At 48.0% G+C, this 26,004-nt stretch overlaps 2 protein-coding genes across 2 annotated transcripts in view; one reads left to right on the forward strand and one right to left on the reverse strand.

Annotated features, from left to right (window-relative positions):
- Nucleotides 1-8,953, reverse strand: part of NDUFB9 (NADH:ubiquinone oxidoreductase subunit B9) — a 28,769-nt gene extending 19,816 nt beyond the window's left edge. The window contains exons 1-2 of the mRNA XM_085604981.1: nucleotides 7,882-8,953; nucleotides 3,072-3,264 (exon numbers count right to left, since the gene is read on the reverse strand). Of these exons, the coding sequence (XP_085461107.1) occupies nucleotides 3,072-3,264; nucleotides 7,882-7,970 (282 nt within the window). The 5' untranslated portion in view covers nucleotides 7,971-8,953. The remainder of the gene's footprint in view (nucleotides 1-3,071; nucleotides 3,265-7,881) is intronic.
- Nucleotides 8,773-26,004, forward strand: part of TATDN1 (TatD DNase domain containing 1) — a 195,367-nt gene continuing 178,135 nt past the window's right edge. Inside the window, exon 1 of the mRNA XM_085604980.1 lies at nucleotides 8,773-8,953. Coding sequence (XP_085461106.1) covers nucleotides 8,932-8,953 — 22 coding nt within the window. The 5' untranslated portion in view covers nucleotides 8,773-8,931. The remainder of the gene's footprint in view (nucleotides 8,954-26,004) is intronic.

A 26,004-nucleotide genomic window follows, 5' to 3' on the forward strand; every position in this document is an offset into this window, starting at 1 on the left:
CGCTCTACTGCTTCAAACACGTGAGACACCCCACACCACGACTTGTACAGTTACTACATTGTTATTTTCTCTCTCTTAATGCCACCCTGGCCTTGTTACCACCCACGCACACGTACACATAGGACATCAGTCACAGCGGGACAACATGACTATATGGGTCGCATAGAGACCGGCAACCCTGCAGGGGGAACGTCTACACACCGACCCCGCACATTTAGTTCTATCCTCCTGGGCCCCAGATCATTGAACTAGCAAGCTCCTGGTTACACTATATAACTACACCCTCCACATGGCCGGAAGGCCTCCCTACAGCTTGATCAGTTTTTTGTGCAATGTTTAACTGGATGCGGCTGGCCCGAAGTGGTTGTATACGGCTTGCTGTGTACTCACACACTGGTTATACTGATGTCCTTGTTCACTTATACGCCTTCCGGCCCGACCAGTGTTGTAGGCACCATGCCATGTTTAACAGTGATTGCCTTCAATAAAGGTTTTTGAAAATCAAAAAAAAAAAAAAAGCATTGGTTCCCATGGTTACTCAAGCAGCTGTTTCCTCGCTTACTAGCAACTGTACCATTAAGGTACCTCGGAACAGTTAAATCTTGGATGGAAAATAATTGGTCAAGCCTACTAATGTGCAAACGATCTGCATAGGACTGCTAATAGTTGCATCTCCGGGAACACTTTATGAGTGGGGGTAAAACAAAATGATGAGGCCGATTCACAAAAGCATTTATTGGTAGCAAGGTAGTACTCTTTTTACGACGAACTCTTACATACCTTAGTGAATTGGCCATGAAATGTCCAACTCCCTAGTATTAAAAGTGCAAAGATGTGTACTAACTGTATATGAATATCCCCATTTTTGTTGTTTTGGGGGCAATTCACAAAGGTCTGTAAGAGTATATAATAATACTACAGGAGTAATACTTTACGTACTTTAAAATTCCATTGCTAATAGGGCCCTTATGTGTGCAGTAATCACTAGTATGTAAAGTTTGTGAAAGTATCCATCGCTTTGCATGTGAAATCCCCTATGGCACAATGATTCATGATACAGCGGATGAAATAAATAGTATATACCTGCTCTTCACATAGGTCACAGGTAAGAGCGGTTCCAATCTGGAGTGCAGATTATGGTACTGAAAAGGAACATGTCTTAAGCTTTGCTGCCAGGACTGTGATAGGTGTCAACAAAACCGCTCACTTCCACCCCACCCTTGTGCAGATCAAAGGGCTTCTATTCCAAACTATGGTAGGATTCAAGAACTTCTAGCTAACCCACAAGGTAAAGCCACCAAAATCCTTTCAAACGCTAAAAATGAACTTCTTCTAGGAATAAGGGAGACGTTTTTGGGGGGGGACTTCTTTTTATGTACTAAATATATTACCTTATTCTAATTTAAAGAAAGCGTTTTCTGTTAGAGTGATACGATTTTCCAAGGTAGGAAGGGTGCTATTTTTGATAGGCTGAAGGAATCAGAATTTCGTCCACTGTACTCATTTCGTTTTGCCACCGGTCACAAAAAAACAAAAACAAACAAAAAAAAAAAAAAAGAAAGAATAGTAAGAGTAACAGCAACTGCTGCCCAGCAGGGAAGCCACTGAATACGATCACGTGAACTCACTGTGTGGACTTCTAGTCAAAAATCACTTCAGATTGGCTTCATAGCAACAGAAAACAATTCAACTAAGTGAATAAATATTTTTGGGGAGGTAGACAACCTGAAATCATATTTGCCCAAAAGTCAACTCAAGGACTGGAATCTAGAGGAGTACAATAGCATGACTGGTGCACCTGTTTGTGCTTGTACAGGTCTTCAAGCTTTAGATAGTTTCTTCAGCTGCTCTGTTTGCAACAAAAACAAGCATTTGCAATGCAACAGGTCTCGCATTTATGAGAGTTTGAACTATTGGCACTGTAAATGACAATGCTTTTTATGTGTGGTTTTTAAAACAGATAAATAAAATACATTGTCATTTACAATGCCAATAGCTTAAACTTGCGCATATGCAAGACCTATTGCCTTGCAAAAGCATTAGGAAAGTGCTTGTCCTTTAACCCTTTCGATGCGCATGACGGAGCGGTTCCGTCATGCGCATCGGTCGCGCTGTCCGGATGACGGAACCGCTCCATCACGGCCCCGCCCACGCAACGAACCTTCAGCACGGCGCGGTAATCCACGCCGCGCTGAAGGGGTTAAGAAAATAGCGCTCGGAGGCAGTAATTAAAGCCTACCGAGCAACAACAGACGTAACAGGGGGTGTCACCATGGGAGGTAACAAAATGAGAAAAGGCGGTACTAGGGCGGGACTACTAAGCCTTTTGACCAATGAACTGCAACAGTTTACAGTGGACAATGACAAGCCAATGAAATGTGGGCGGAGATTCAAGTCACTACCTCAATACAGCATGCCTCGCGAAGCAGCGCATGCTGTGCCCAGGCTCGACCTAAAAATAGACTAGTAGCTCTGAACTAAACGAGTTAAGGTAGGTGAAATTTATTTTTTAAAGTTTCAATATAGAAAGAAAAAAAAACATAATTCAGGATCACTTTATGATCCAAATGTGTTCTAATATTTGAGGTAGGTAGAAGAGACACTAGGTGCAGTATTCATAATACCTATGGTGAAAGGTGGGTAAAAATGAAGATAAGGAAACCATGGTAAAGACTGCTTGAATGTCACGTGTAGCAAAAACCAGACTGTGTACCCGCCGAAAGGAACTCTAATTCAAACCGTGCGGTCAACCATGATTTAACCATTAGTCAAATGTAAAATAGTAAGAATAGAGCATATTGATTAAACAGTTTGTATTTATTGTTAAATCTCAAGTCGCCACAAGTATAGAACTTTAATGCAGACAAACATTAGAGAATTCTGTCAACCTGAGACACGAGGCCTTTCAAAATACAAATTTACAGTATATAAAGTCTAGAAAACAAGGATTTATCAGGTTCCAGGCCTGATCCCAAACACATGCACGTCTGTGGATAAAAAGGCATTATCTCTGGCACTGCATCTGGAGGGCTGATGAATACATACAAAAGCCCTCTCCACTTATTACTCACCTTGTAGCAGTCGTAGCGCTCATAGGATGTTCCCCCTGGAGAATCAGGAAAGATATAGGGCTGAGTATGCTGTTTATCCCAAAATTCAAATTCACCGGCCATTAAAAGCTTAGTGGCTTTCACCATGTCCTTTTCATTCTTGTTCTCCTCAAATCGTGCTCTGAGCAGACAGGCTTGAAACCGAAACTCATCTCTGCAATTAAAGAAAACTTTAGAGGACTGGACATTTACAACATTTGCACTGATAGGTGGCTGCATAGCTTCCATTCTCCCTACTCCCAATTAAAGACAGTATGCATCTGATGAAACCACTTTTTTGGGAAAGTGGCTGCAAGTGAAAAGGAAACTTTATAGTGACTTCAATACTCTAAATGCTTACAGAATCTCCTATCATAATTTGTGCCATTGCATAGGGGGTAACACTTAAAATTGTGCAGAGTGCTGGGGGTTTGTTGTTGTTGTTGACCCTAGACAGGGGGCTTGCTCAGTTGCCTCCTGTTGCCGCCTGATGCGCTTAAAGCACTGGGAAGACTCCCGCGGCACAGAACGCAGAGTGCTGGGGGTTTGTTGTCCTTGACCGCAGACCACACAGATCTGAAGTCCGCTGACCCAAGAGGAGGGGCTTGCTCACAGCCACCTCTTGTCGCCACCGGATGCGCTTAAAGCGCTGTGAAAACTCCTGCAGCGCGGGAGGCGCCCAGGCAAAGGGAGGACCGTCCTGTGCTCGTCAGCTCCAGGAAGAGGCAGGGCAGGGCCACCCCCCTTGGTTCCGCCATACAGTACCAAGGTGAGCAATCTATTGTGGCCGAGCTGTTTGCTAGGGCCGGTTTCAGCCACTTTTGTTACAGGGGGCCTATATTGCCGGCCCCCAGCAACAAAAACGGCCTCCCAGGGGCCCAAAACCGGCCCCACCCTGACGGCCTACCAGGGAAACACCCCGTGCCCACTACGGCCAGTCTGGCCCTGCCCATAGCGATGATTATTTGTGTGCCACCAAAACAGACTTACTGGACTGAGGATAATTTTTTTCACAAGGCAATCAATCATTAGATATACCATGATAAAAGTGCACATATGTTCAAAATTACAATTGTCTATGTCGCAATGGTCAGCTATCCCAAGTGATGCAGCTATCCTGGTTTCGGGGTTGGGAGGCCATTGGTATTGACACAGTAGGGGCAGTTATGCATGGAGGTAGCTTGAAGTCTTTTCAAGAACTACAGACAGAATTTAATATGCCTGACACACATTTTTACAAGTACTTACAATTGAGACATGCCCTCTCCCCATATCTGGCGCAACAAGATACTATACCTGAATTTAACCCCATTGAGGCAAAGTCTTTATGGGTGATCACAACATAATTAAGATTTACTGTATGCTCATAAATAACACCCCCACCACACTGCATAAAACACGGGAGGCCTGGCAGCTAGATCTGGGGCCCCTTGACAAGGATGATTGGGTGGAGACGCTAGAATCCCCATGTGGCGCAGCGATAGCTGCCCACCTGTGGCTGATCCAATTGAAATACCTGCATCGGGTGTACTTCACCAGATATAAGCTGTGGCGGGCGGGGCTGATTGCGTCCCCTGGAGGCTTGCGATGTGGAGCGACAGAGAGCAATTTCTTCCAGACAATATGGCAGTGTACGTCCTTGTCGCAGTTTTGGAGGGGGGGGGGGGTGCTGCGTGCCTTTCGGAGATCCTAGGTTGGGACGTTCAATCCATGCCTCGATTATTTATGCTTCATATAACTGAGGGAATAGGTGGCAATAGATATAAGCGCCCCTAACTGTTTCTAGGCCTCACGCTGGCTAAGAGCGATGTGGCTAGGGTATGGTAGAGTGAGTCTCCGCCGTTGGTTGCTACCTGGAAGAAAGGACTTGACTTTTGTATGGGTCTAGAGATCCCGGTCTTAACAGCGAGAGGGTGCTCCCAGAAACATTATAAGATATGAAAGCAGTGGGCGGACTACAGAGGACTAGACTTAGAACCTCCTCTCTCTGTCTCTGCTGTCGAAGAATTGTTGGGTTCATGGTATTGTGCTACTCTATGGATGTAGACCTAATCTATATGTGTACTAAATTGTATCAACCTACAGGTCTTAGATCACTGGAATCCTCCAGCGATAGTTATGGCACTATTGTTTGTTGTTAAAAAAATGTTCCTTTCACTTAAATGCGTTTTCTATATCAACACAGATATTATGGAAAATGTTGAAATCACTGCTACTTGTCATTATCTTTTACTGGCATTTCATATGACGTCAGATCTGTATCGGCTTTCAACAATAAAATTGAGTTGGAAAAAGAAATACATTTGTCAAAACAATATACAATACTGATATAAAATCCCTCCTAAGAGAGCCTAATAAGGATATTTCAGAGTGCAAACATATCCTCATAGTATGATTGAGTGTGTCACCAGCACTAAGAACCATAGCCTACTACAATGAAATATGAGATTCCATGTAATAAAATTCCTGCCCACAGGATTTAGAGTGGTGTAATAACAATCCACCCTTAACAGACTATTGCCTTTAACCCCTTCGGTGCCACACCCTTTCCCCCTCCTGTGCCGGGCGTTTCCCACGCGGGTGGGTTTCATGACGAGATAGTCTCGTCATGGGCACAGCGCGACCGTGCTCCATGACGAGACTATCTCGTCATGGGCACAGAAGAGGTTAACATATGTTTTTCACAATAAGGAGGTCAGGCCTAATGGCCTTGTCAAAAACTTTCATACTAAAGCGATCAAAACTAGGGAATCTGACCTAACTTTTCCCAAATAACTAATAAAACCCATAGCTTTTACCGCTGGCTTGACACCATAACCAACACAGATCTACTTAGTGTCCATCAGGTGACAACCAACATGCTTACAGTCACAATGGCAAAATACCAGCCTACCACCATATGGCCTAAGGAACTTGAAGCCCCTCCGACAACATCAATATAAGTTAGAAACCTAGTAGTAACCATGGAGTCAGACCTATCCTTGACACTGCATGCTAACAATGTCACAAGGAGTGCAACCTACACAATGAAAATATTATGTTGCATCTTTCCATACCGACATGAACTGCAAGGCATCCTCAAGCTTGTAATCTCCAAGCTTAACTATGCCAACATCCTATGCCTTGGTGCACCCGCATTCGTTATACAATTCATCCAAAATGCTTCTGCAATGCTTCTTCTCTGCCCTCAAACAAGAAAACGGATGACTCCAGTCCTGCAATTACTCCACTGGCTACCTATATCTTGAAAGGCAACGTTCGAGGCACTGTGCATTGTCCACAAAGGCTCACAAAGAAAACGACTGCTATACCTACTAGTTAAATTCAAGCTATATAAACCAAACAGAACACTGTACTGCAGGCTTGCACCACTCACCATACCACTTTACCATAAGAAATCCGTAAGAGGCAGTGCTTTCTCAGGACAAGCCGCCATGCTCTGGAAATACCAGCCAGCATTAGGAGTACCCAGGACCATCTACACTTCCCAAAATAGTTGAAAACGTGTCTATTTCCTAGATAACTGCATCACCTGCATCCCGGCAACAGAGCCCAGAAAACAGTTGCACTCTCAAACTCAATCCCCAGCTTACAACCAACAAATTACAAAACAAGTCAACCAGAAAACTGCTTCGTTATGCAGGTAAGCAAAGAAGGGCTGACCTATGGTTTGCCGTGACATATGCATATGTACTTCCAAACGTAAGAGTCACTGCCCACAATAATACTGAAATCCTAATACACAGGACTCAACAACTAATTGTAACCTATGCCTATTAAAGTCACATAAGACATCTGCTATGAGGGTTATCCATCACCAGCACTGTACAGCCAAACATCACCAAATAAACAGGTATGGAATGACTTAAGAGATTTGTCACACATTTCTGGACAATTTTAGAAGACTAATATATTCCATGCACTGCAAATACCAAATATCTATACAATCTGTCCACTATTTTACATCTGACATAGACACTCGGATTTGGGATGATAATATAAATGTTCATCCCAACAGATATCGGCACTTCTCTCTCTTCTACCATGCCAGCTCAGGACCACAACTATACACAAAATGTCAGATGGGACAACCGAGTGCTGCAACCAGATAAGCACACTACAATACATGAAGTACCGTAAAGGGACCTGCAGAGCAGTTCAAAGCTACCAACATGCTGAAAACCATAAAACTACAATTCTGTCACTTACACTTTATCATCAAACACCCCACTACAAGCTGTGTAAAATTAGTACCATATTGTTGTGTAACAATAAACATCGGTTATTCAGCGCCAAGATACCCTTGGGTGAACATGTGCTATACAAATACACGGTATGTTAGTATGTCTCCTTCTTTAGACTTTCAATTATTTTGATATTCTTTCTGAGGCTTGATTTACTGTCAGACCTTTTATTGCATCTGAATGTGCTTAATGCTAATTCCCTAAACGAGACTATGGAGGGTACAATGCATAAGACAATTTACTAAAAGAAGTGAAGTTTAACATCCAGAGTCCATTACAGAACATAATGACCTGGGAAAATGAATAAAAGGTTAACATGCAAGGGGACATTTCGGGTAGACGATCGAGGAAATAGGGGCACATGACTGTGAACTTCGCACAACCTTTCGCTCCTGCCCTGGAGTCCCTAAGGTGTAAGCGTGCTCTTGTCTACTCTACACTGAAGCGATGCACCTCGCACTCTAGCTGACAGGCTCCGCTCAAGGTGACACCGCAGACGGGGACTAAAGGAGATCGTCATGCTACAGCGCTAGTGCGTTCTCTGGTACCTGAACACCACCCACGACTCCAGGTGGCGGACAGCTTTCTTGTAGAGCCGCAGCACCTTCTGCTGGTGCGTGAGGTAAGCGTAGGACATGACAGCTTCCTAGCTGCAGGCTCGCACCAGGCGGCTGAACCCACGGCCTCCCGTTCCTCCCAGCTAACCGGTTTCGGTGGCCCTTTAGAAACAAAAGACGGACTTACATATTAAGTGTAAGGTTGGTCGCCATTTTAGAGCTGGGGTCCGTAGTGGTTAACAATCCACAAACACGTAAAATAAACGGCTAACAGGTACTTGTCAACTTCGTTCATTGATACCCTTGACGTTTAATTTGAACATCAAACATTGAGGGGAAAACGAAACAATAAAGTTCAACTTTTTTTTTACATATGTATTAAATTAATGAACTAACACATACGCATTCCTATTTAAAAATAACTGATTTCCATTCATTGTTAACATCTGTTGGAACACGAAGTTGTCCTTGCCATTACTTTCAAGTACATACAAACATGGACATTAGAAGATGTCCAATAGTTTCTGTTTTCTCGACATTCTGTGAACACAACGCAAGGTGAAGTGTAGTTTACTGTAGGAAACAAAAGAAGGACTGCCTTTCAAAGGTCCAGGCTCAAAAGCAAAAATCCTTTGGCGAAATGTAGCGACCATTTTAGAATGACCAGAGCTTTTATCGTATGCGAATCGTGATAGAACCTAAGACCTGAAAGAGACATGGTTTTCTGAAATAATTCCCGCATTAATAAAACACAATTTACATAGTATTATCTCATCTTTACTGTTGCTTTCTGGGCATGTAAAACACTAGTAAATTGACTAATAATTTCACAGTGTGAAAGTATTTTTTTAATTTTCTCAGTTAATAAGCTGAGGTATGTTTATATAAGAAGAATAGCAGCCGTGCACACTTGCGGCATTGGTTGTGTGCGGAGAAAGTCTCCACTACTGTAACCCTTAGACTTCCAAGAGGTAGTGGAAGCGCAAAGGCTGGTGGGATATCGAGGGTCTCTGTCAACTGTGCAGACTCTTCAACAACAGCATGAGTAGATTTAAATTAATCGGTAAGAAGACTTGGACGCCGTTGGGCCCATATGTGCATGTTGTGATCCATATTTTACAGGCTATGACAACATTTTGCTAAACTTTAATGTACCCCAATGCTGTCCCGTAGAAGATGAATGGCAAATCACTAATGAGGGATGCCTCTACCATTCACCAGGCAGCCCGCACTTTGGAAGATTGATTTGAGAGAATCGTTTGAAAGAATTATGTTATAATACTGTATCACGTGTGTATCGTGATAAACAGGATCAGGAAGATGAAGGCGATTTGCAGAGAATGCCTGGCACATCATTTTTCATATTTTTCAACATAAAGCTTTTATCATTCTGTGCATTTTTAGTAATTTATGTGAGTCTCGTGTTAACTGTAGTCATTTTCAGTGAAATTAATTTTGGGAAGGTTTAGGGCCACGCTCATTTAAAGGGAGTTTATTACTTAATCATGTATGCCACCGTAATATTTTTCCGGGGCTCTCATGAGAGGCACAGAACACTCTTGCGTTTGTGGCATGGTTTTATGACTACTGGAGAAGAAACTAGCTGGAGGGTGTTCGAGTGTTTGTATTACTTAGAAAAAGGTCTACTTAAAAAAAGCTTAGGTTTGTGTGACAATGCCACAGCCCGCTTACATTGATATCCCTTCATATATGCAAAGAGAAATGTGCACTTTTATTTTATGTGAACAAGCTTTTTTCCCACTTGTATTTATTTATTTATTTATAAGTTCTATATAGCATTAGCTAGACCCGGGGGTATCAGAGCGCTTTACACACATATGGCATAACATAGCATGACAGAGGGATGCATACAGATAAAGGCCAAACATTATAAGTAGTCGTACATTGCATAGCAGGACATAACGGTGCATGAGGATATAAGCAACACATTATAATTAGGCATGCAGTGTAGGATAGAGGGGGAGCTCACGAGGTTGAAAACAGTCCGGTCTCCACTTATCTGTGATGGACAAATAAGCAGGGAGTCAACTAGGTTATTGGAGTCTTGGTTCGTTGACTGGGGCGGTAAGGTATTTCTTGAGGACAGGGCCGGACTGGGAACCAAAACCGACCCTGGCCAAGTGGTCACTGACCTTAGAGGGGCTAGGTGAGATTTTGGCGTCCCTGTTAGGATAGCGTTCCCGTAGTCCAGTTTGGATAAGACTAGTGTTGGAAACGGGTAGCGTGGTGCAGAGCGGGTGGGCCAAACTCTGGAGGAAATGTGCAAAGCATTCACGCAGTACACACAGGCGACACACAAGGCACACTACAAAAAGAGACACTACACCAGTTTAGGTAAAAATAACTTTTGTATTGTCAGAACACAGTATATTTGGTAATCTCTACACTGCGCCAACTGGCGCTCGGTTAAAATTTACAGGGGGGGAATTATATACAGGGCAGGGCCAATCGGGCCCCTGCCGGAATCATTGCGACATAGAAGACAATAAAAATAAGTCCATCAGCCTCAGACCTGCAAGGAAATCATCATGGCATAACATTAAGCAATAGTCTGGAACACCTGTAATAAAAACATCATGGCATTCCCCTATGCATCACCAATATGAGTGACCCCTGAGCCTGAGGCAGAAATTAGGGTAGGCAGTTCATTGACACATCAAACCCTGGCATCGCAACACAGCGCTGCACATAGCAAGTTACTAGCACTTCAAGTAGAGCCTTTTAACATAGCGCTGCACATAGCAAATTATTAGCGCTTCACATATGGCATTCTAACATAGCGCTGCACATAACAAGGCCATAGCGCTTTAAAACAGGCATATAAACATAGCGCTGCACATAGCAAGGCAATAGCGCTTTAAAATATGGCATATAAACATAGCGCTGCACATAGCAACTCAATAGCCCTCAGAACCTGGCATATAAACATAGCGCTGCACGTAGCAATGCATTAGCGCTTCAAAGCATAGCCTTTAACATAGCAGTTGACACAGCGCTGCATATAGCAAATCCTTAACGCTCCCAATAGAGCATGTCAACATAACGCTGCACGTTACCAATCATGAGCGCTTCAAATATGGCAGTTCAACATAGCGCTTTAGAACATGGCATCTGCACCTAGCGCTGTACCTGGGGGATCAATAGCGCATTGCCACTCAATAGGGCCTCGACATATGGCCTCTGAGCAAAGCGCTACCCCCTTTCAAGTATACCAGGCCTTAGACAGGGCACTCAGTCTGGGGCGAGGTCCCACACTCTGGGGCTCCAAAGTCAGGCAGGCCCCTTCGTTGCAGCTGCCCGCTGTCAGGTGGGGCAGCTGTGCAGGGAACCAATGCGGCACGCCTGATACCGGGGGCGGGCACCGGCAATGTGCCCCGACACCCCCCCACCAAGCAAGCCCAGGCCCTACTCACCAGGGCTCCTCCGGCGGCCTGCACTGAACTTCACCCGGGCTCCTCCTGGTACCCGGGACTGCGAGAAGGCTCCCGCTTCCTCACGGGCTTCGGCCTGGCAGCGGGGGCGCTCTCTGCACTTCCTGCGCGCTTCACCGGCCAGAGCCTCATTCACCTGGACTCTCCTGACATGCGGCCTCCTCCGCTTCACCCGGTCCCCCTTCCCGGGACCGGGACTTTGGCTGGGGACCCGCGAGGCTCCTCTCGACTTCGGCTGCACTCGGGTCTTCACCCGGGCCCCCTCCTGGGACCCGGGACTCTTAGGCACCACTGCGGGGCTCTCCCAGACTCCCGGGAGCCCTGCTCAATCACGCGGCCACTTCCTGCTTCGGCTCCGCCCACGCCAGGCAGTCTTCAACCCTTCCGGGTCGCCACAGGCAGCGCGGCGGCCCTCTACGGCACCTCGGGTCGCGGCGGTGATTTGGCGCAATCTTCTCCTTGCGGGGCCAATACGGGGTAGGCTCCCGTGGAATCAGCATCATAACCACGGGGTGGGCTCCCGCTGGGATAAATAAAAAAACACCGCGTGGCAGCACACACACGGGGTGGGCTCCCGATGTTGTAAATATGCGGCGGCGCCACAAATGCGGGGTGGGCACCCGCTTTGACTAAGGCAGTTCTCCCCGCCTCCCAGCGCTACGGGGGCCGTGGATATAGCGCTTCCCAGGCGCTAGGTAGCAGGCAGCTGGGATTCCCACACTCACCAGCAGGGCACAGTCAATTAGAAATGTAGCGCTCACCGGATATAGCGCTCTCCTTCCACAGGCAGCTTGTAAATAGCGCTCTCTTTCCACAGGCAGCTTGTAAATAGCGCTCTCTCTCTGCAGGGACTGCAGTCCGGGTCCCACGAGGCGCTTGCTGGTTCCTGCCCCTTGGTTGAGGGTTTCTTGAGGGGGGAAGTTGTGTTGGTGGCTGACGGTAGACTAACTAGTCTCTGCCGGTCGCCCCTGGGTTCTCCTCTCGCCGGGCCAGATCAGTGGGTTAGTTCAGGATCCCTCACTCACTTAAAAGGCAGCACCTAAGCCCTGTCACTTTCAGAGGCATAGGTCCCTGACTAAACCCTACCGCCTAAAACTCCTGCGTAGGCTTCTCCAGGTCTGCGTTGCCCCAACTATAGCTTTCCCTCGCCCTGGGGACAGTAGAGGGGGGTAGGTAGGCTCAGGGCCCAGCACACAGGCCATGGCAGCCCAGCTCCGCCCTTTATACGCCCCTCACCCCACCTTCCAGACAGTGCCAGAAGCTTCTAGAAGCGTCTGGGGAGACTGGCTCTAACTGGCCTAGGGGGAGGGGTAGAGCACCCTGGGTGCCAGGCTTCCCTCCAAAAGCTGGGGTTGCTGGGAAATAATAACTAGACTGTTAATCCAGCTCAGTCAATTGGCACAACCACACAGCCATGGCATCCATTTTAAAAGTTATATGTTTAAAATGGGGAACTCAGTCTGCGTACTTTATCGCACAGCATTCAATCTTCGCATTTACACATCATGCGATTTCGAAAAATTTAGGGAAAAAGGGCCAAGTCCAACACAACCCCCTTCCAACCAAAAGCCAGGGTAGACCGATCAATGCCTTGATGGGCTTCCCTGCTTAGGGCGAGAAAAGGTGGACGCAGGCCCGCAACTGCAGGAGCACCCGCAGGTTCTCCTCCACTCTGGAACCCGAAGGTTCCCTCTCTCCAACCTTCCTCGACCGACTAAGCCACCACCCTGGGGTTCCCTAGCTGGTTGTGGCCAAGACTGGCCCCTGGCCCACCCAGATTTCTCTGGCCCTTGCGGTCGCAAAGAGTGGGGGGCAGTAACCCCAGGCCCATAGTACCCGTTGACCACTCTCCTCCTCCTCCTCCTTGCAGTTCCAAACTGCCACTGGTCCTCCCACCTGGGGTCCGCACCCTCAGGCTGACCAGCCATCAGGGGCGAGGCTCTCCTCCCCCTACCTCTCCTTCTGGGGTTCCTCACCCTACTCCCATGCGAGGCACCCTCAGACCACCACTCTCTCCCCAGTCCAGGGCCTTGACCCTTCAACTTGTTCCCCAGCCTAGGGTCTAAACCCTTAGGCTGCACCGGTGCCAGGGGCGAGTCCTCCCTCTCACTGCACCCCCGCCCAGAGTTCCGCACCCTCCCAACGGGAGAAGTACCCCTGGAAGATACTTCTGGGGGGACACTGCTAACAGATGTCCCACCCTCCAGGTCAGGCAGTACCCATCCCTGGCCTCCCAACCCAGGACCTAAGCCCTGTGGCTGAGCCGGTGCCCGAGGCAAGACCTTCCTCCCTCTGCACCCCCTTCCAGAGTTCCGCACCCTCCCACCTGGAAAAGTACCCCTGGAAGTCAATTCTGGGGGGACACTGTTAACAGATGCCCCACCCGCCAGGTCAGGCAACCCCTGAACCTGGCACCCCAACCCAGGATCTAAACCCTGCGACTGGGCCGACCCCAGAACCTCAGGAGCTCTGATTACAGTTGCCCCTGGTTCTCCTGACACTAGGGGCTCCCCTTCCCTGGACGGCACATCAGGACAGCCTAGGCCCCCAACCTGGGGCTCCCTTATGGAACTCTCCAGGCCCTGAGACTGCGGTTGGGGCACCTCGGGACACCTCCCCGTCTCACTCCTTCCTGTAGATAGGACGCGAGGCCCTACAACCCTCTCTCTTCCCGGGGACCTAGCTGGGCTATTCGCCACCTCTCCCACCTCGCTGGGTTGGAAGATCCCTGCACCACCCCCTTCAGGGTCACTCCCCAATGCCTCCTCAGACACCCTGGCACTCACCTAGCGGTCTGCCTCCCGTGCAAGCTCCCTGGGGTCGGAGAACCCGCACTGTAACAGGTGGTGACGCAACCTTGGGAAACAATTCCCGAGCATGTGCTCCTTGATGACTACCTGGCACAGCCCTTCCTAATCACTCACTGCACTCCTCACCACCCAATCCTCCAATGCAGTCCAACACACCTCCGCAAACTCCCCCCAGGACTGGTGGGACAGTTTTCCCCTGCCCCTAAACTCTAACCTGTCCCCCTCCTTCTGGGAATCAGGCACCATCTCCTGGGCTCTGGGAGTGGGACACCCTACATTGGATCCACTCTCGCTGCCACCACTGGATCCCACCCTCACTGGCGAATCCAGACCACAGAAACCACTCTCAGGGGACAATCTACCCACCCAAGCTAGTCTCTCCCTGGCAAAGGCCCTCTCTGCCTCCGCCATCCTTTCCTGCGCTAGGACCTTCTCCGTCTCTAGCCTCCTCTCCTCCACACCCAGCCGCGCTAGCTCCGCCCTGAGCCTTTCCAGCGCGAGCGGATGCTCCCTTTCTTCCCTCCTATCTACCCACTCTTCTGGGGACAGGGAAAGGGACGGGGCAGTGCCCCCGGGACTGGACCCAGCACGGGACTCCCTAAATCTGGTGTCCTCCCTCGCTACTGGCGTCTCCCCCCGATCATCTTCTTCCTCCTCGTCGGTGTCACCCCCCCTCCTGGGTTATGGACTGGGCCCCCTCACTCTCGGAGTCCTCCCTACACTGGAGGTCCTCCTCCGGGTCTCCACTAACTCCACCCTTTAAATATGCGGAGGGGTAATCTGACAGGCCCCCCCCGATCTCTAAGGGCTCCCCCCTCTCGAGGGCCTCATAGAGAAATAGCTTCCTGCGCGTGTTGCCTACTGGGAGTATCCCTCTCTCTCTGCAGAAATCCACTACTTCCTGCTCCGTGTACTCCATCAGGCAAACCTCCTCGTAGGTCAACCCCATCCTGGCAAGGTACACCCGAGACACACCACCCACAGTGCAACAGGGGAACACAATTAATAAACACACTTCTAGGAGGAAAGCACAATCAAGACAAAAACAATAATTCCCCAAAACCTGAGATTACATTACACGCTCAGTTTGCAGTGCACCCCGTTGTCGCTGCGGTACTGCGCAAACACAAGTCCAATCCCACCGCTGAACACCAATGTTGGAAACGGGTAGCGTGGTGCAGAGCGGGTGGGCCAAACTCTGGAGGAAATGTGCAAAGCATTCACGCAGTACACACAGGCGACACACAAGGCACACTACAAAAAGAGATACTACACCAGTTTAGGTAAAAATAACTTTTGTATTGTCAGAACACAGTATATTTGGTAATCTCTACACTGCGCCAACTGGCGCTCGGTTAAAATTTACAGGGGGGGAATTATATACAGGGCAGGGCCAATCGGGCCCCTGCCGGAATCATTGCGACATAGAAGACAATAAAAATAAGTCCATCAGCCTCAGACCTGCAAGGAAATCATCATGGCATAACATTAAGCAATAGTCCGGAACACCTGTAATAAAAACATCATGGCATTCCCCTATGCATCACCAATATGAGTGACCCCTGAGGCAGAAATTAGGGTAGGCAGTTCATTGACACATCAAACCCTGGCATCGCAACACAGCGCTGCACATAGCAAGTTACTAGCACTTCAAGTAGAGCCTTTTAACATAGCGCTGCACATAGCAAATTATTAGCGCTTCACATATGGCATTCTAACATAGCGCTGCACATAACAAGGCCATAGCGCTTTAAAACAGGCATATAAACATAGCGCTGTACATAGCAAGGCAATAGCGCTTTAAAATATGGCATATAAACTTAGCGCTGCACATAGCAACTCAATAGCCCTCAGAACCTGGCATATAAACATAGCGCTGCACGTAGCAATGCATTAGCGCTTCAAAGCATAGCCTTTAACATAGCAGTTGACACAGCGCTGCATATAGCAAATCCTTAACGCTCCCAATAGAGCATGTCAACATAACGCTGCACGTTACCAATCATGAGCGCTTCAAATATGGCAGTTCAACATAGCACTTTAGAACATGGCATCTGCACCTAGCGCTGTACCTGGGAGATCAATAGCGCATAGCCACTCAATAGGGCCTCGACATATGGCCTCTGAGCGAAGCTCAAGTATACCAGGCCTTAGACAGGGCACTCAGTCTGGGGCGAGGTCCCACACTCTGAGGCTCCAAAGTCAGGCAGGCCCCTTCGTTGCAGCTGCCCGCTGTCAGGTGGGGCAGCTGTGCAGGGAACCAATGCGGCACTCCTGATACCAGGGGCGGGCACCGGCAATGTGCCCCGACACACCCCCACCAAGCAATTCCAGGCCCTACTCACCAGGGCTCCTCCGGTGGCCTGCACTGAACTTCACCCGGGCCCCCTCCTGGGACCTGGGACTTCGAGAAGGCTCCCGCTTCCTCACGGGCTTCAGCCTGGCAGCGAGGGCGCTCTCTGCACTTCCTGCGCGCTTCACCGGCCAGAGCCTCACTCACCGGGACTCTCCTGACATGCGGCCGCCTCCGCTTCACCCGGTCCCCCTTCCCGGGACCGGGACTTTGGCTGGGGACCCGCGAGGCTCCTCTCGACTTCGGCTGCACTCGGGTCTTCACCCGGGCCCCCTCCTGGGACCCGGGAATCTTAGGCACCACCGTGGGGCTCTCTCAGATTCCCGGGAGCCCCGCTCAATCACGCGGCCACTTCCTGCTTCGGCTCCGCCCACGCCAGGCAGTCTTCAACCCTTCCGGGTCGCCTCAGGCAGCGCGGCGGCCCTCAACGGCACCTCGGGTCGCGGCGGTGATTTGGCGCAATCTTCTCCTTGCGGGGCCAATACGGGGTAGGCTCCCGTGGAATCAGCATCATAACCACGGGGTGGGCTCCCGCTGGGATAAATAAAAATCACCGCAAGCGTGGCAGCACACCCACGGGATGGGCTCCCGATGTTGTAAATATGCGGCGGCGCCACAAATGCGGGGTGGGCACCCGCTTTGACTAAGGCAGTTCTCCCCGCCTCCCAGCGCTACGGGGGCCGTGGATATAGCGCTTCCCAGGCACTAGGTAGCAGGCAGCTGGGATTCCCACACTCACCAGCAGGGCACAGTCAATGAGAAATGTAGCGCTCACCGGATATAGCGCTCTCCTTCCACAGGCAGCTTGTAAATAGCGCTCTCTTTCCACAGGCAGCTTGTAAATAGCGCTCTTTCTCTGCAGGGACTGCAGTCCGGGTCCCACGAGGCGATTGCTGGTTCCTGCCCCTTGGTTGAGGGTTTCTTGAAGGGGGAAAGTTGTGTTGGTGGCTGATGGTAGACTAACTAGTCTCTGCCGGTCGCCCCTGGGTTCTCCTCTCGCCGGGCCAGATCAGTGGGTTAGTTCAGGATCCCTCACTCACTTAAAAGGCAGCACCTAAGCCCTGTCACTTTCAGAGGCATAGGTCCCTGACTAAACCCTACCGCCTAAAACTCCTGCGTAGGCTTCTCCAGGTCTGCGTTGCCCCAACTATAGCTTTCCCTCGCCCTGGGGACAGTAGAGGGGGGTAGGTAGGCTCAGGGCCCAGCACACAGGCCCATGTGGCGGTAACCCCTGGCAGCAGGTCCCCTCTCTCTCAGGTCCACCCTCTGACTGAGCACATGGCAGCCCAGCTCTGCCCTTTATACGCCCCTCACCCCACCTTCCAGACAGTGCCAGAAGCTTCTAGAAGCGTCTGGGGAGACTGGCTCTATATGGCCTAGGGGGAGGGGTAGAGCACCCTGGGTGCCAGGCTTCCCTCCAAAAGCTGGGGTTGCTGGGAAATAATAACTAGACTGTTAACCCAGCTCAGTCAATTGGCACAACCACACAGCCATGGCATCCATTTTAAAAGTTATATGTTTAAAATGGGAACTCAGTCTGCGTACTTTATCGCACAGCATTCAATCTTCGCATTTACACATCATGCGATTTCCCAGAAAAGCGAAAAATTTAGGGAAAAAGGGCCAAGTCCAACAACTAGGGATTGAACAACAATCTTGAAATCGTCTTGGGGAATGAAAGGTTTCATTTTCTTAAGGTGTTTTAAAGAGTACAGCGCACTTTTTGTAGAGTTTTTGATGTGGTCCTTCATCGATAAGTTCTTGTCCAAGGTAATTCCTAGTGACTTATCCGAGTCGGTTATAGCGAAGGAGCAGTTTAGGGCATCCAGGTTCTTGAGCCAATCATGGATAGGAAGGTGGTTACTTTTTGTAGCGAACAGTATTAATTCCGTTTTGTCTGGGTTCAACTTTAAGTGGCTTACTGTAGAAAGGATAAAATGGTAGTAGATTCCAGACGTAGCCTTGAGGTATATTTCATGTAGGTTTCTTGGTTGGTTACCAGATGGTACAAGGTAGTTCAGTAGATGATAAGATTAGTCAAGATGATGGCCCCACCAGGAGCAGCATGGTTGCTGCTCAGCCCACTCTCTCCAACTGTCACTCTCTCCACGCAAGCAGGCACACCAACATTCCTCTCTCTCTCTCATCAGGCATTCCAACATTCCACGCATCCATCACATTCATTCTGGCTGAGCAGCTAAGAGGGAAATGCACTTAAGGGAATTAAGGTACAACACTTACGTTAACCCAGGATTGGATTTTGGTTAGTGTGACATTGAGGTGTTCAATGTCGCTGGGTGATATGATTTTGTAATAGAGTTGGGTATCATCTGCATATAGGTGATACTTAACTCCTGCTTCTTTCAGAATGATTGTAAGGGGTTCCATGAAGAGATTGAAGAGGGCAGGAGAGAGAGGATCGAGCCTTGAGGGACCCCGAGTGTGACTTGTGTTGGCTTAGAGAGACAGGATTTGATTTTAATTTGTTGAGACCTGTGCTGGCGGTAGGAAGCAAACCATTTTAGGACCATGCCATCAATGCCAGAATGGCCCTTCAGAGTTTCAAGTAAAGCTAGGTGATTAATCGTGTCAAAAGCCGCAGATAGGTCAATAAGGATGAGAAGATAGGGTTCACCTTTGTCTAAGGCTCTGTGTATATCGTCCGAAATATTAAGCATGGCTGTTTCAGTGCTACACCCTTTCCTGAATCCCGATTTAAAGTTGTCGAGGAGGTTGAAGTCATCAATATGTTTGTTAAGTTGTTGGAGAACGCACTTCTCCAACACTTTGGCCAGGAACAGGAGGTTGGAGATAGGTCTGAGATTGTTGAGATCATTAGGGTCGGCTGGTTTTTTGATTATGGGTGTGATTCGTCCTAATTGAAGGGAGTCTGGTACACAGCCTGATGTGAGAGAGGAGTTGATGATCTTAGTCCAGAAAGGGGTAATGATGTGGTTGAGTTTTTGTACAATAGTGGCTGGGAGGGGGTCCATAGTGTGGGAGGTGGGCTTTAGGCTTGCAATTATATTGAAGACCTCGTTTTCCGACACAAGTTCCGAAGTCTGACCAATTCGCATCATTTTTCAGTTGGCAGCGGACCTGGTTGTCCTTGGTGTGAATTGGATCTGCTTAGTGGGAGGCAAGTAGTGGGAGGCAGGTTGAGATTGAAGATTTATTGGAGGTTTGGATGAAAGATTGCTCAATTTTTGTGATCTTGTCTATGAAGAAGCTGGCAATTTCTTCACATCGATCCTTGGTTGCTATAATGTCGTGCGGGGATTCGCGGTTCGTTTGCCTTTTAACAATATTGAAGAGTTCTGGAGGTCTATTCTTAGCCTGGTCTAGTTAGCTGAGGAAGAATGAGGCCTTTTCTCTGAAAATGTGCTTTTTATATCCTGATTGAGCAGACCTAAGAAAAGCTAGGTGCCTTGTTGATGGGTCTTGTCTCCAAGTCCTTTCAGCCAGTCTGAGTTGTCGTCTTTCGGTGTTGAGATCCACATTGAACCATGATTTAGATTTGATAGATCTCAATTGTTTAAGTTTGAGTGGCACTACTTGATCTAACACCTCCGTCATTGTAGAGTTAAAGTGAGCTGTAAGGTCATCGGCCGATAAAGTGGTAGGCTGGGGCTGTAGATGGGCGTGAATCTTGGATTCAAGTTCGGAGATAGGGACTTCATTGATTTTCCTGATCCAGTGCTTGGGTTTGTCGGATTGTATTGGTTGGTGTCTGACAGGTGAGTTGATATTAAACAAAATAAGGTGGTGGTCAGACCAGTCAATGGGCGAGATTGACCTCAGAGAGACTAGTTTGTTACTGGTGATGATCGCGTCTAGTGTTGCTCCATTGAGGTGAGTTGGTTCATTGCAGAGTTGTTTTAGGTTGGTTATTTCAAGCAGGTTGGAGAGGTTCTGGACAATGGTGTCTTCTGTGTTGTTCCAGTGGATATTGAAGTCACTCAGGAACACATCTTTCGTGTCTGTTAGGAAAAAGTGTTTTATTAGGTCGTTTAGTTCTTCGGCGAAGAGGGTGCACTTTCCAGAGGGGTGGTAGATGGTGTGAAATTTGATGGGGGTGTTGCCTTTGAGTGCAAGTTCGATGCCAAGGTACTCCAGAGTTAGGTATTCCGCAGGTTTTAATGCGGTGATCAGAATACTTTATTTGTGGACGATTGCTAGCCCTCCACCGAATTTGAGCGGTCTTTCCTGTCCAATGATGTTGTAACCTGGAGGGGAGAGTAGGTCAAGAATGGGGTTGGAGTGATCATTGAGCCAGGTTCCTGTGAGAAATGCTATGTCTATTTCTTCCCTAAGCAAAACTTCAGCAATGTCTGTGGCGTGTTGTACTGCTGATCTGCAGTTGAGGAGCATGCAAGATAAAGGGCAGGACGTTATAATGTCAGGGTGTGCTGTAAGGATAGAGGTGTATTGCGCCGGAGGTCTGGGCGATTGGACTGTTCTAGGCGTTCTGCTTGTACCAGCAATGACTATGATTGGGACGGGAGCTGTATTCTGGTTTGTTGCGGGGTGGGCGTTGTTGATCTCCTCTGTTTCCATTATAGAAAGGGTGCGGAGAGCTCGATTAGGTCGATGAGCCTGCCTCCCCAAGGGAATGGTGGGCCAAGGCGGGTCGGGCAAGCCATGGAAGCAGTTGTGTGGGGAGGAGGAGTGTTACTACCTGGAAAGTATGGGCAAGGTGGCTTGAAAAAGTTGGTCCGGTTTAGTTGTAGATGTAGGATATCGGCAGCTAGGACGTCTATTTTTTTATTTTTTTATTTTTTTTGTTTTTCTTTTCAATTCTGGTCAGTTGTTGGATAAGGGAGTTAAAAGAGTTACTAGTCTTCGGAGGGGGCAGCGTATGACTAGGGTCTGTAGAAGGAGAGAGTGCTGGGTTCTGTGAATGAACGGAAACATTGGGGGTAGGCGTAGGGATAGGTTGAGCGTGTTGAGTAGGGTCATTGATGTTTCCAGACTTGATGTAAGGAGGAGGTGTTGTGGGACAATGGCCAAAGGGAGGAGGGTGAGCAAAGGTCTGGCGGGGGTCAGAGTCCAGGGGATTGGCAGTGATATTGGGGGTGGGTTGGGCATGTGGTCTTGGGTTGGAGGAAGGAGGAAGGAGAGTGAGCAATGATTAGGGGGGGGGGCAGCGTCCGAGGGATTGTCGGTGCCCTTAGACCTGGGAATGTTAATGGTAGATGGAGAGTGGGCCATGCTTTGGGGGAGGTCAGCGTCCGAGGGATTGTCGGTGCCGTTGGACCTGGGGATGTTTATGGCAGATGGAGTAGGGTCAGTGTTGGAGTTGGGGGTAGGTTGTGAGGGTAGAGACTAAACTACTGAGGTCAGGAGGGGTGTGGTTATATCGAGTCCCGTAGTGGGGAGACTGCAGTTTGAGTCTGATCTGTCTGGTTCGAGAACAGCCTTGCGGTGTTTGTTAGCAATGTGTTAGTGGATGTCGAGATAGTGGGTGTTTGTTGGCGTAGTGTGATAACGGGGGTAGTGAGGTTGTAATGAGTAATGGTGGATGTCCATGAGTTATGGAGTGAGTCAGGCGATTGGCTGTGATCTGGGACATTTGTCAAGGTGGAGGTCAGAGAGTTGTAGAGTGGATCGGCAGGGGAGGGTGGCTGGCATTGTTCTGGGACATTTGTCGGGGTGGAAGGGGAGGATGGGTTTTATGGTTCTGTTGCGTTGTTGCGTATATGTTTCTTTGGGTGTTTTCCATTTCAGAAAATCAGCAAACTAGAAGCCTAATCCAGGGTTTCTCAGCTTTGCCAAGTGTTGCACATCAAGCGTTAGACTAACACATACTGAGATGGATTTCTGCATCACCGCAGGCACCATGATTTATCAACTAAATCTATAATTTATCAACTAAATCCACAAAAAAAGAAAGGAAGCGAGATTGAGCCTTTCCTCGTTCTCCCACCAATTTATAATACTGACTTTGCGAGAAGGACATGTGAACAAGGGTAATGACTGAAAATGTATATTACCTTCTGGGAAGTGGGCCAAACAGTCCCACACTGGTTAAAAATGTTTTTTATAACAATAACAGGAAAGAGAAAAACACAAGTGATCACCAAGCCCTATGAAGGAGACAAGTGATGGAGGTGGCCTTCCAATTTGGAAATCCCAAAGGGTTGTAAATACTGCCCTCACCCACTCACTGAGTGGCATGCTTCATCATAGGACCTCTGCGACTCCCTGACGCAGACCAATGTCCAGGGAGGAACACAAAGAAAAAGAGAATATTGGAAAGAAAGAAATCAACAGATAGGGATCCCTCACAAAGAGAAAAATTCAACAAGCATTTGCAATGCAATAGGTCTCGCATTTACGTGAGTTTTAGCTATTGGCATTGTAAATGACAATGCCTTTTATTCATGTTTTGGTTCTTAAAACATAAATAAAAGGCATTGTCATTTACACTGCCAATGGCTTAAACTCTCGTAATGCGAGACCTATTGCATTGCAAATGCATGGGTCCCAAAAGAGCTCTTTACTAATGGGTAGGTGGCGCCTGATGGCTAGAACTGCCAATCTGGATGCACGGGGGAATCAAGTTCGACTGTTGGCATCCGTTCAATGTTCTACGATTCTAGGCAAATTACTTAATCTCCCTGTGCCCATCAAAAAAGGTGTAACGTAAACTGTTTCTGTTGTAAAGTGCTCTTAAACACTCCAGCCAGATATTTACTATAGAAAAACGGCACACAAAAAATCCACCCAGACTGCAGCAGAGTTCACTAACATTAAGCTCGGCATTTTTGCTGCACGAAATCAAAAATTATTCCCAGCATGAGTGTTACACTTTAGATCTACACGCACCCCAGGCCCCAAGTCCAGGCACGACCTCCCTTTTAATGTTTTGGACTCAGGAGGGGTCCTTGCAGAGCAGATACCAAATGCCATCCATGTCAGTCTGCTACCTAGACGAGGGGGGAGGAGCTGTATCCTGGCAATGAGGAAAACAGAGTCATGAAGAAACTGCACAAACTGGTTTTGACCAGCCTCTTGTCCTGCTTTAATCATGGGCCACAATGACTGCGTCACCTTTTTAAGCCGGGCTTACCCCTCACTAGCTTAAAGTGAAAATTCCTGACAAATTCAAATAAAATGCCTTCCACGCTGCAATATACGTGCAGCGCTTGAACAAAATAAATAAACAAGAGGTGGACCAGCAGCATGCATAAGATATCGAAATCATCCTAGAGAGCAGCTGTGGCTGCTCCCATTAAAGCTAATTCTAGTCTAATGATTAACCACGTTGAGCACACATAACAATATATCATACTTTACATATGGTAATTTTACACCGTGCTTTTGTGGCAAACAGTAATCTAGAGCTTTATATTTGAGAACAACTTGGTTCACATCAGAAAACGCCAGCGCAAAGAAAACTAGTGTGCTATGTAGTGACATGGTGACAAAAAAATAGCCACTAACCCCATCTTCGACCATCATTCATGGAGAGTGGTGACATGTACAAGTACTACATGTGTATAAAATACACTACAATGTGCCCTGCTCTCTGAAAACAGGTATTAATGTCCCCCCAACTCAAATGATTGTATCGACCTTAAAAGGGCGAAGAACTGATTTTCCCACCCAAAATGCCAAATTGTAATCTTCGGATTACGAGCGGATATTTACAATGGGAAGGACATCAGATAAGAGCAGCATCTAGTGTTTTCCCGACGGATCCATGTTCAGCTTCCTGAAGCTAGTGTTCTTTCTTTTGGGGTTTTAAGACGAGGCACCTTAGCAGATAAGAAAGAGGTCGTAGTGGTGAGCAACCTTTTCATGTTTAAAGGGCCGTTCTAGAGAGAAACCAGGGAGTGCATTCGCAAGGCCTGCTTGTCTAATATTAATGGAGCTAGCGCGCAGAAGTATACAGGCCGGACTGATTAACCTTCCCATTTAGTAAAGTAGAAAGGTTTTCCGGCCTCCATCAATTAATTGACTCTCCTCACTACATTTTGTCAGTTAAGGCTTTTTGATGAGGTAGGACAATAAAGCGTGAGGGGGGGAGGGGGTGGTGCAGGAAATGACACACATTTCAGCAGGATGCCATGACAATGTATTGAAAAACATAATAGAGTCTATGTTTTAAACATGTGGGGACGGTAGGGATGGGCATAAGCTTTGAAACAATGGGGGATATCTTATGTGAAAAACGCATTATTTATGCAAACAAAGCACTCACTGCCTTCCGTTTTTTTTAAGCCTCGCGGAATATACAAATATAATTTTGCAACCGGAGGCAAGCTGGACAGTTTTGTAACTCTCGGCAAACTGTGTTTTTAGTGCACCAGAGCTAATGGGGTTCTGTCGGAGGGTACTGTAAAACGGATAAAATCAATTACATGTGTAAACAGCACAGTGCCACAGTCGCCTCTTCCAAATTATAAAGCCAGTTCTGACTGATACGCAAATGCTGACCCGAGGGCAGATAATCTTCGGACTTGATCAGCAGTTGTAAAAACAATCCGGTGTCCAGCAACGTGGCATTTACCATCTGTTCCCGTGCACAGAAAGCGGTTTCAAGCTCCTTATCATGCCGGACAGCACCATACCATTGCCTGAGGCGGGTAGTCACAGAGAAAAGGTAGAGTCTTCAAAATAAGCCCTCTGATGAAATGGAAGGCGAGGTGCCTCTCACTGAAAAGAAACGTCTCTCTTGTGAAACGCGCACCAGAGGAGCCTTCACGCGTGGCGTGTGGTGCTGGAAGTGTTTGCCAACACTGCCCGAAAGTACAGCGCATACAAACAGAAGAAAAATTATAATACAAGCATTTGTAATGCAATAGGTCTCGCCTTAGGGACCTTATAAGGATTTAGTAATGCAGCATATTGTGCGGTCCGGTAGCTTTCAGGGTGCTGAGTCGCTGATGACAATGCGGTGTCTTGTGATTTTGGGAAAATCACTTAAAATACAAACAGCGATCTGGGAGGGCTGGTGGGGGCATGGTGAAGGTATGTGGGAGGAAACAATTTGTGATGGTGGTTGGAAGGTGGGAGGAGGGATGAGGGGTTAGGGAGAGATGGTACGGAGTGAGCAGGCTGCCACGAGCAGGAAACAATACGTAAAGCTGAAAATGAAAGCTGTGTCCTGTGATTTTGGGCAATTCACTTAAAATACAAGCAGCGATCTCGAGGGGTGATGGGTGCGGGGTGAAGGGGTAGAGAGATACGGCACAGGGCGAGCAGGAAACAAGACACAATGGTTAAAAAGAAAGCGGTGAGGAGAGACGGCGCAATGGGACTTGAACAGCATTTGAGCTCCATTTAAAAAAAACAACAATGAAACGGCATCAAAAATGCTATGAAGGGCGTGTGGTCAGAGCTGCAGACTCGGGACTTTGAGTCTCGGCGTCAGCTCAACATACTTTGATTTTGGGCAAATAACATAAAATACAAGCAGCGATCTTGGAGGGGTGGTGGAGGCGTGGTGAAGGGAGAGACAGCAAAGGGTGAGCCGGCTTCCACATGCAGGCAA

The sequence above is a fragment of the Triturus cristatus genome, chromosome 5_1 (genome assembly GCF_964204655.1).
Source record: "Triturus cristatus chromosome 5_1, aTriCri1.1, whole genome shotgun sequence".
In the NCBI taxonomy this organism is placed as follows: Eukaryota; Metazoa; Chordata; class Amphibia; order Caudata; family Salamandridae; genus Triturus; species Triturus cristatus.